Source organism: Labrus bergylta, chromosome 19 (genome assembly GCF_963930695.1).
Source record: "Labrus bergylta chromosome 19, fLabBer1.1, whole genome shotgun sequence".
Lineage (NCBI taxonomy): Eukaryota > Metazoa > Chordata > Actinopteri > Labriformes > Labridae > Labrus > Labrus bergylta.
Window position 1 is genome coordinate 6,296,071 of NC_089213.1, and position 10,163 is coordinate 6,306,233.

At 45.3% G+C, this 10,163-nt stretch overlaps 1 protein-coding gene across 2 annotated transcripts; it reads right to left on the bottom strand.

Moving 5' to 3' along the window:
* Nucleotides 1–451: 451 nt before the first annotated feature.
* Nucleotides 452–9,162, bottom strand: tcf19l (transcription factor 19 (SC1), like). Of its 2 annotated transcripts, none has more exons than XM_020646610.3 (6): nt 8,990–9,162; nt 7,504–8,482; nt 4,979–5,148; nt 3,794–4,187; nt 3,170–3,671; nt 452–2,584 (listed from the first exon to the last, which is right to left on the bottom strand). In XM_020646610.3, the coding sequence occupies exons 2-6, from the start codon at nt 7,772–7,774 to the stop codon at nt 2,242–2,244; spliced, it is 1,680 nt and encodes a 559-aa protein (XP_020502266.2). In that variant the 5' UTR covers nt 7,775–8,482; nt 8,990–9,162; the 3' UTR covers nt 452–2,241. The 2 variants fall into 2 exon arrangements, with proteins under 2 accessions (XP_020502266.2, XP_065804556.1); XM_065948484.1 differs by having other exon boundaries at nt 8,859–9,162.
* Between the last annotated feature and the right edge of the window lie 1,001 nt (nt 9,163–10,163).

A 10,163-nucleotide genomic window follows, 5' to 3' on the forward strand; every position in this document is an offset into this window, starting at 1 on the left:
GGACACTGGGAGCTGATTTCATTCTAACCAGAATATTAAACTGGAAGTGAAATGTTTCACCAATGAGTGCTGAGTTTAGAAGATGGCCCAAAAATAAAAACTGTGATCATTTTGGGGCTTTTTTTGTGCCTATATTGTAGAGACAGGACAGTGGATAGAGTCAGTCAGACATCAGGCAGAAGGGGAGAGGGGGAGAGAGAGAGAGAGAGAGAGGCTGTGTCCTGTTTAAGTGGAGCAGGTCTGTTCAATTTCAGTCTAAAAGCCTTACATATTTAGTTAATAATTTTCACAATAAAAGCATTAAAAAAAAATGTTTTATTAAGAGGCTGTTATCAGGAGTTTATGCTTTTGTGTAGTGTGATCCATCGCCCCCTGGTGGAGCTTGAAGGAACTGTAGGTCAGATATTTCAGTTTCATGTTTTATAAATCATTCTGTGACGATACGACTCTTTGACATATAAAACCACATTTATTCATTAGAAGACATTAGGATGATTTTCACTGAACACGTTGGATTCTCAGATTAATCCGCTCAGCTGAAGATCGACGTCAAACCTGTTTCATATATTTGCTTCTCAATGTTTCCACTAAAAAGTACAAAAATACATTTTTTTAAAAAAGTTTTTGTTAGTTTTTGTTTTATTTTATTGCTCAGGAATCATTTTCCTTTATTTTCTCCCCTCTCATTTAAAAACTGCAGGTCTGTACAGAGACCCTCGGAGAGACGAGGGCAGAATTTAAAAAAACAAATAAAACATGTCAGGGGTGCACCAGAGACTTTCTCGTGCTCATGACACAGTTTGAAATGTACACTCTCAATATTTTCTTTGTGAGCACGAGAAAGTTTCCAGAGCTCATGAGAAGGTATCGCTCGCCCACCTGAAACGTATTTTAACACATGTTCTCCTCATCTCCCTTCAGGGCCTCCGTAGGTCTGTCTTAGTGGTGTAAGAAAATTTAAAAACAAGGAGACGATTATTTACACAACGCCTGCCACAGCAAACAATATTTTACAATTTACAATCATGTGAATTTTATCTGAAGAGTCGGAGGGGACACAGCAGGAAACTGCAGGATTCAAACAGATATGCTGGGGGGGGGGGGGGGGGGGGTAAAATGTGTTATTAAATAGAAAAAGGTGCTTAAGAGAGGAATTTTGGAGTTCTACACTTTGATTTCATTCTGCTTAAGTGGCGACTGAGCAAAAGTACAGGTGCGACCACTCTGCAGAACTCGAGGGAAACAGACCAAAGAGTCGGCTTTGACTCGAGACTTCAGTGGAGAGACTCTAAAGACTTTCAAACCATCCGTGAAATGACAATCAGTTACAACATCTGCTGAGTGCGATCACGCCGTTACATAAGCCGTTTTTTTTTTATTTCATAACATTTCAGTGGGAATGAGTCGTCACCCTGCCGGCGCCCGGGCGTCTTTAAACAACACAGACGTCGGCCCCCTTCTTTAAACCCGGCAGCTGCTTCTGCTCAAGTGCCTTCAAATATTTGATTGTTGTTCCCGAGAGCACCTCACATCAGCAGCCTCAGAGGGCGTCTGCGGACACCTTCTCTGCCGTTTAATTGTCTTGAAGTATCACACGCCCACTCCGAGACAGCTGCTGCAGCCGCCGCCGGGAGAGCTGCGCTAAGACTCTTCATAAAGTTCAGAACGGCAGAGGAGCACAGCACTGCTCTTCTGATTCTGAAGGAGACAGTAATGTTCACAGGGACGATCCCGGCCTGGTGGCCTCACAGAGAAATGTCCAACAGCTCTATCGTCCTATATCGACTCGTGCGAAGCGGCCTGATTAATCTTCCTGCCTGCCTCGTGGTCGATGACAGTCAGCGGGGGAGTTCATTTAGAAGCATTTCATCCCGCTTCCCCTCCCCGATCGCTCCTCTCCAGGCAGCCAACGCCATAATAAGATCCGACCTGAGACATTTCATTACAGATTCTTTAAAATCCTGATTCTGGAAAACTGAGCCAGAGGTTTGTGAAGACTGAATCCTCAAATGTGTGGAGGACCAGGATGTAAAACCTGAAGGAAACAGTTTGTGTTGAGGTAAGAGAGATTTGACTGCATGCGTGAGTAGAGCAGCTCAGTGGACATGAGGAGAAGTAGCAGCCGTTCCTTGAAAGAAGTTTGATTTCGACAAGAGTTGCTGAAGAAAATAAACATTTAATGGAAAAACTGTGGTGACTGGAGGAGTCTAAACCGGAGCATTTCATTGGCTCCCAGTCAAATCATCGACAGCCGCAGTGGAAGTCTGCGTTGGGGTCCTTCAGCAGCTTCTTGCGGTCCACGTGCAGACAGTCTATGTGGTACCAGGCGTCGCACACGTCGCACTGGATCCACTGCACCGTGTCCTGCTGGGGCAGCCGGCAACGGGGGGCCGCGCACGGCTCCACCGCCCCGCCCGTTACCCCCTCCTCGTCTTCCTCTTCATCCTCATCGGAGGAGGAGGAGGAAGAGGAGGAGCCTGAGGAGGAGGAGGCAGATGAGGTGGAGGACGAAGATGAGGAGGATGGAGAGGGCAGGGAGGGCCGGGGAGGGAGGGGGTGTTTCCTGGGACGTCCTCGTCGCTTGCTGTAGAGGAGAGAGGCAAACAAAGACTCAAGGGGTGAGATCATGGAGGTGTGCTAACATATGACTGATGATCTGTAGTTTCATTTAAAACTTCTGTAGTTTTATTCAAAGTTTCTGTAGTTTTATTTAAAGCTTCTGTAGTTTTATTCAAAGCTTCTGTAGTTTTATTTAAAGCTTCTGTAGTTTTATTTAAAGCTTCTGTAGTTTTATTCAAAGCTTCTGTAGTTTCATTTAAAGCTTCTGTAGTTTCATTTAAAGCTTCTGTAGTTTCATTTAAAGCTTCATTTAAAGCTTCTGTAGTTTCATTTAAAGCTTCATTTAAAGCTTCTGTAGTTTCATTTAAAGCTTCATTTAAAGCTTCTGTAGTTTCATTTAAAGCTTCATTTAAAGCTTCTGTAGTTTCATTTAAAGCTTCATTTAAAGCTTCTGTAGCTTCATTCAAAGCTTCATTTAAAGCTTCTGTAGTTTCATTCAAAGCTTCTGTAGCTTCAATCATGGCTGGTCGTGATAATTTAACTTTCTGAGGATGCTTTAACGTTAAAGTTCTGAATACGTTTGGTTTGTATGGCGGGGAAACTATCTCACCTTGCTGGGTGGTGATATCTGTTGAACGTCACCCTGCCCCTGTCCTCTGTGCGGATCCTCACAGACGGGGAGGCCAGACTGTAGTTCTCCCCTCCGACCACCAGGGGGGAGAAAACGGGCGAGCTGTGAGCCCTGCGCCTGCCTCTCTGCGCTGTAGAAGAACAGTGGGCGGGTTTCTGCTGGCGGAAAGCGGCGATGTTGCCGTGCATCACCGTCTGGACCCGGTGCACCGTCTGCACCTCCTGTTTGTGAACAGCCGGGTTTGTGAACGACGCCTGCAGGAGGTGGTGGTTGAGTCGACTGTTGGTCATGGCGCCGTGGAAACTTCCGATTGTCCTGATGCCGACGGGGAAGGGCTTAGCCTCCAGAGGGCGCCGGACGTCATTGTGGCTCTTCGGCTGCAGAGGAGGAGGGGAGCTGAAACTCTCAGACTCGGACTTGTAGAGTCGCCGTCTCTTCTTCGCTCGCGCCCTCTGTCCGTCCTCCACGACGGCTGTCAGAGCTGAAAATAAAAGTAGGATTATTTCATCAGAAGTGGTTATCACGTTTAGACTCATGAACACAAACATCCTCCTTCATTTGAACTTTTAGAAAACACGTATTTTCCTCCATGTTTGGCCTCACCTCCTCGACTCCTGGGCTCGTCGGAGCTGTCGTCCTCCAGCAGCACCGTGTGCGCTGACTTCCTCCTGCTCCTGGACGTCGGCTGCAGAGTCTTTGTGGAAGGCACCGAGGCCGCGGAGGAGAAGGATGGAGGCGTGGAGGGGGGGAGCAGAGACGAGATGCCCACAGCCAGAGGTGGCGAGGAGGAGCCGGGGTCTGAGGCGGCGCCGTCGTCGTGGCTGAGGCTCCTCTTAAAGGTCCAGGCGCTGCCCTTCATCTTACTCAAACTGCCGATGGAGTTGAGGATGACGGTGGCCCGGTTGATGGACAGCTTGGACATGTCCAGGTTAGCGTCCACCTTGCGGTCCAGACTGGTTCTGATACGGTTTTGTAAATCTGAAGAGAATGTGCCCGCCTAGAGGACGAGATTTAACAGAAATATAAACTTCAGCTGAAAAGCAGAAAATGAAAATCAGTCATGCAGACATCGCTTGTCATTTCAAATGTCGTCGCAGTGGATATTTCTTTGTCTTTTTGCTGCTTTCATGATACATTATACGCCTCATTCTACCAACAAAATGTTCATAGAAGTTTGGTACGTTGAATGTTTACCCGCCCCCTAGTGCACAGCTTTACCACAGTGACTCATGTAGAAAAACCAGCACACAGTTTTGAAGTAGGCGGAGCCTCTAAAAGCTGAGGTAAGACAAAATTAAAGTCTGTTTGTAAATCCATTCCCACAGTTCACAGGTCTGTGTGCACAGATTTGTAAAAAGTGGGAACAGGTTTGTAAACTGAAGGCACAGTTTACAATACTGCGATTAGAAACCATGCACATGGATTTATTTTGTATCTGAGCCTTCAGGGCCTCCGTAGAAGTAAGAGCTAGAGAGACGTTAAAGGAGGAGGAGATCCCATTCTTCATTAACAACAGTAAAACATTCTCTAAAACACGTTGGCTGTTTATTTTTATTTTTAAAAGGAAGCGGGCGATTGCTTAGAGACTACCTAACTATGAATTAAAGGTCATAGGTTAAGTTATTTACTTTGTGTTAAAGTGTTTTTGTCAGCTGTGAAAAGCCAGACTTGCAATGTACAGGAACAAGAAGTCGAGACTTTTCACACGACTCAGATTTAAAGACAACTTTATGAAAGAGAGCGATCACAGAAGCAGGCGTCAGAGAGGCGACGAGAAACTCGGATTACCTTTGGAATTGTGATGGCATCGAAATCTAGCGGTCGAACTTTCACTTTCTGGAAGAGGAAGTAGAACTCGGGGCTGCCGGAAGTCGACTGACCACCGAACGTCAGCGTGTCGTTGTCGGAGAGCTCCCATTGGATGCCGGGCTGGAGGCGGACCTCGTTCACCCAGGTGCCTAACAACACAGGAGGAGGAAGAGGAAGAGAAGGTTTTACTTTTAACTCAACTTTTCAGGAGGAATTAGTAAGCCCCTTGAACATCTACATTAACGAGGGGTTGTCATATTACCAGAAACTTTGATCTGTAAGATCTAATGATACTGATATCTGTTTCCAAACCGAAGGAAAAAATACAAGAAATATAGACACCCAATGCTGGAACATCTCTGGTTTTTAGTTAACTCAAACTCCTGCACAATGTCTAGATTGCACAAATATGTTGCCCATGTGTTAGCGCACTATATATGCGAGTTGTAAAATGGGGATCAGAATAATAGGTCAACTTTTTAACATATGACTGAAGATCTGCAGTTTTTTTTCTGAATGCCATTTTTAAAATAAAGGACGTAGTCGCAAGTCAGCATAACTGTTGGAAAGGTGTCACCTTGGGCCAGATCCTCTAATGAATAAACGTGTCAGCGAGCCTCAGAATAAAGTCATTTGTGGACGATGAGTGTGTTTACAGCTCCCAGAGTTGAGAGGAAATGTAAAACAGTGTGTGAAATGGGGCCAGAATTGAGGAGCTGGAAGGCTACAAGGCAATCAAACATCCATGACAGCACAGCGCCGGATGAGAAATGCACAGCGAATACTAAGATGGGGTTTTAATAGCAGCGGAGAAAAATGCGTGAAACAGAGTGTGAAATTACTCAAAAAATTAGACAGTAAGAGCGCAGTTTAGAGTCGCAGCCTGTCAGACACAGTTCATCGGCCGTAAGCGAAGAAACAAACTCTCTCATTCTCCTCCTTCGTCTCCTCGTATGGCTTCATGTGAACTTTAGGTTTCACTAAAGACCGCTCCCACTTCTCTGTTGCAAGAGACGAAGAGTGTTTGCTCATCTTCTATCTCTCTAAACGTAAGAAGTGAAGCCAAAAGATTTAGCGCTCCCCCTGCTGACTGGCAGCGGAATAGGTCATAAACCCCGCCTCCTCCATGTAACCGATGGGACATGAGGCAAACTTTAAACACTACTCATCAAATACATTCTTCTCAAACGTGGATAAAGTAAAGAGGCATTAGTCCTCCAGGCGGGCAGCGGGTTCAAGTCTGAACTGTGGCTCTTTTCCACTACACTACTTTCAAAATGAAGGCAAACACCCAAAACAAATCTTTGAAATAAAGATACAGATTACTGACAGGGCAACCTTTTTTTTTTTCTGAGCTGGAACTAAAGTAGACCTTTTTATCATTTTGTCCACAATTACGGTAAAATCCAGAATATGAGACGCACCTTGTTTTTGGAGAGAAAAAAAAAGTTTAAACTGTCTTCCTGCGTGAAGATTTCCATCGTGTTCAGTAACGTCAACAACATGCATTTCCTGTGCAGCTGTGTCACTCTTTTAGTTCTGTTTGTTTTCACTTTGTGGAGTTTGCTCTCCTACTACCTACAGTACCCCATCTGTTAGTCAAGCTCTCAGCCTGCACGGAAAGTTGTGAGGCACAGACCAGCTAGCTTGCAAGCCTCTCTGCCCGACTCCGCTGGTCGCTCTTTAACTAATATATGACTGTTTCAATCAAAAGGTCGCTCCACAAGGTTTATTTACGGAACAATATACCACTGTTTTCTGTAAATGCATGATTATGACCTCGTGAGGGAGAAAAGATGTGGACAAGTCGCACAGCCAGACTGGTCTGTGTCGCTGTCTTTCCCAGTACAGCGTGCAATACACACTGAACGGGGATATATATATTTTTTTTATTTCGTCGGGTCGCACTCATTGATGGTGGCTTCTCCACGCGCGCTAATGAAGACGCATTTGTCAGCTTTTTATACTGATGTATTGGTCGCACCGTTGTACAAGACGCAGCTAACTCTTAAGGTGAAAAAATAGGTCCTAAAAGTGCGTCTTAGACAACGGATTTTACGGTAAGTCAGTGTAAGGGTCTTCAGATTCTGAGTCTAAAACAAATCACTTTATTAAAGAATATTTAACATTATTACGTGCTCAGCTGTGACGCTCTGCAGACACTTTTCTAAATGATGGCGTTGTGTGGACTCGGCTGGACTACTTAAACTATTTGTTATTTACCTAAAGCATAGTTTTCTGCCTTGTATGTCCTCTACAGAAGTTATTAAACTTTAATCTGTCAGAAAGCATAAAGGTTTTTAAAGATGTATGATGTGAATATCTGTCTGGATTGTTCTCCTTGGGTTGAGTAGTTGACTGTAAGTGAGAAGAGCATTTCTTGTAAAAGGGGCGTCTCTGTTCCACTATGACTGTAGACAGGAGCGCCTGTGTGTGTGTGTGTGTGTGTGTGTGTGCGTGTGTGTGCGTGTGTGTGCGCGTGTCTGACTCAGCCCCTCTCTCACCATGACTGCTCCTGTCCTTGATGTGAACCGTCCAGCCTTCCTCATGCGACGTTGCGGCGACTTCACTCGCCTCCCTCTCCGCTTGCAGCTCGGCGTGGATCCGGGACACCGACGAGGAGTCCAGAGTGACGTCGCACAGCTCCGCCGCCCGGCCCAGACGAAACACGGAGAGGTTCAGCGCCGGCCTGAACGTGTACAGGTCCCGGGCCGAGTCTCCGGCAGAGGAACCGATCCGAAGCAGCTGGAAACACGGCTGCACCCCGGACAGCATGACTGAAGGGTTTGATTGTCTGCCACCGCTTCCCCCTAAATGCCCCCCACCCTGTCTGTGACGGGCCCTGAGCTACAGGAGGCTGCGACCCATTGTGGCGTTCAACTCTAAATCAAAGGCACCAAGGCTCCACCAAAGAGTGCTGACTGCGGACATCAAACTGTAATAAAGTCTAAAAATTCTTCAAGCAGTGAGTGTGAAGGTTACAGGCCGGTGCAGCAGCTTTGAGCGACAGATGTTTGCATTAATATGGAAAGTGAGTGACTTGTGTCCTGCTGTGTGCACATGAATAAATAATGAGGATAAAGAGAAAATGAATAAGCCGGTGAAGTGTGGAATAGAGCTTCTGCACACTGCTATGAGCTCATACTCGAGCTGATTAAATCCGACATGAAGTGGAGGCTTTAAGTTTGGGAATAAAGAGCTTCGGCGACGCGGACGGTCTGAGTGTTCAGCGCGGCGCTAAATCGAAAGGTGCAGCAAACATTGAAACAGTGGAAGGTAAACCTGCCAAAGAACCCGACAGCCGTGACTTTTGGCGTATTTTACTTCTGACATCTAATATTTTCCAGGTTTCCAACAGCTGTCATCTGAGCCCGTCTGAGTGTCTGTGAGATTAAAATCCCCCTGGCTCCTGACATCCACCGTCTAACAGGTGTGGGGGGGGAGAGAAACCTGACAAGAGTGTGACGCTGAGGACTGTCTGATCTGAAAGAAAAAGGGAAAAACACACAGCAATTAAAAGCAGTTTTATGCATTGTTTTGAACGTTACATAACAATTACTTTGACGCTTAACACCACGTGTTTTACTCATTTCAGCACAAGGCGTGTGTTAAATACAGAAGACAATTTTGCAGATTCTACATTCAAAACACACAGTGAAGACTTTAAAGTTGACTTAGTGAGCTTTAGTTTGTCTGCAGGCTGCACCGCATGCAACAGCTGCATGCAGACTCACTGACACATCATGGGATCAACGACACAAAGCAGGACACGGGAACCAGCACAAAAGGTACAACCGGACCCTTTTTTTTTCTGCAGAATTAACTCATCAACACTGATATATTTGATGTTTTTACTCACATGTACATCCATAGAAGTTGGATGAAGTGATTTGTTAGTGTTGGTTTTTAGCTTGTCAGTCACACACAGGGTGAAGCTAGCTGACGTTAGTTCCTCGTAGGACTGAATGTAAAGTCAAAGCTGCCACTTACAATAACAATAACAGCTCTTCACTCGGAGTTTCTGTGAAATAATCCCCACGCAGCGTCGACTGCTCACCCCGCGGAGTTATTTCACTGTTTTTTAGAAATATTCTTTTGTTGCTCCGGGGTTTTTTTTAATCGCCTTTCTTCGCCGGACTCCGGGTCGCAGCTCTTCGCTTCCTTTCCTCCCAGGAGGAAGTCCTTTGAAATTTGGCGCGTCGGTCCAGGGGCTTCCTAGCGCTCGAAGGCACGTCACTTCCTGCTCCGCCCGGATTGGCTGGAGGCCAAGGCGCCTTCAGCGGGAGATGGACGGGCCCTGGTGGTGAGGACAAGTGTCGGAGCAGACACAAAGAGCCAAATAAACTCCAACTGGTTCACTTTGTGGAGAAAGGAAATGCCTCAAAACTTTACAACATGGTAGAAAAACCTCTAAAATTCTTATTTGTCGCATTCCTCCTCATCCCCCGCTGACAGGGGCAACTTTATTTCCCAAACAGTTTATTCTCATTCCAGAGGGCCAATGGTTACACATAGTGGGATACTCTAAATTAGAAAATTATGACTTATTTTCTAACATAGGGAACAAATATAAAGTGTTCATCCCATGATGTGTATTTTAATTTACTTGTCATATTTTCTTGTCTGTGTTTTGATAGTTGTGACGTCTGGTGTTGATCCATCCTTCCACGCTTTGTGCTGGTATTGCAAAACTGTGTGTTGTTTTTTTTTGTAGAAATCAATTTCTACTTCTTATAACTTATAACTAATTATTCTGCCTTATTGAGTCAAACTCAGGGTTATTAACGCTGCAATGTTTGAAGGTTTTTTAATTCTGTCTTATATTTCTGAAGAGTGCTTCAAGTCTCTAAACCCTTTCGTCTTTAATTTCCTCGCACGTCTCTTAAAGTGCTTCTTTAAAAGGGAAATACTCGAGTTTTTAAATTGAAGCCGCTTTGAAAGCCCTTGCACAAAATGAAACCTTGTGATTCATTCTCTGTTGAAAAGCCATTTAATTGGAGTTATTCATTCATTACAGAAAAAAAAAAAAGGAGAAGCTTTACAAAAGTCTGTGCAGGATGCCAAAAAGGTTTTACATGGTACCAGGAGAGAAAGGATTATTGGGTTATTCTTCAAGCAGACATGGGGGCGTGAGCGCTCGTTTACGGCAGCACCCTGAAGTATT

Coding starts and splice junctions, on each gene's coding strand:
- tcf19l (XM_020646610.3), bottom strand. CDS start 7,774: ATGCTGTCCGGGGTGCAGCCGTGTTTCCAGCTGCTTCGGATCGGTTCC. Junction 5,149..7,503: donor CAAGGACAGGAGCAGTCATG/GTGAGAGAGGGG, acceptor CTGTGTTGTTAG/GCACCTGGGTGAACGAGGTC. Junction 2,585..3,169: donor AGATATCACCACCCAGCAAG/GTGAGATAGTTT, acceptor TCTCCTCTACAG/CAAGCGACGAGGACGTCCCA.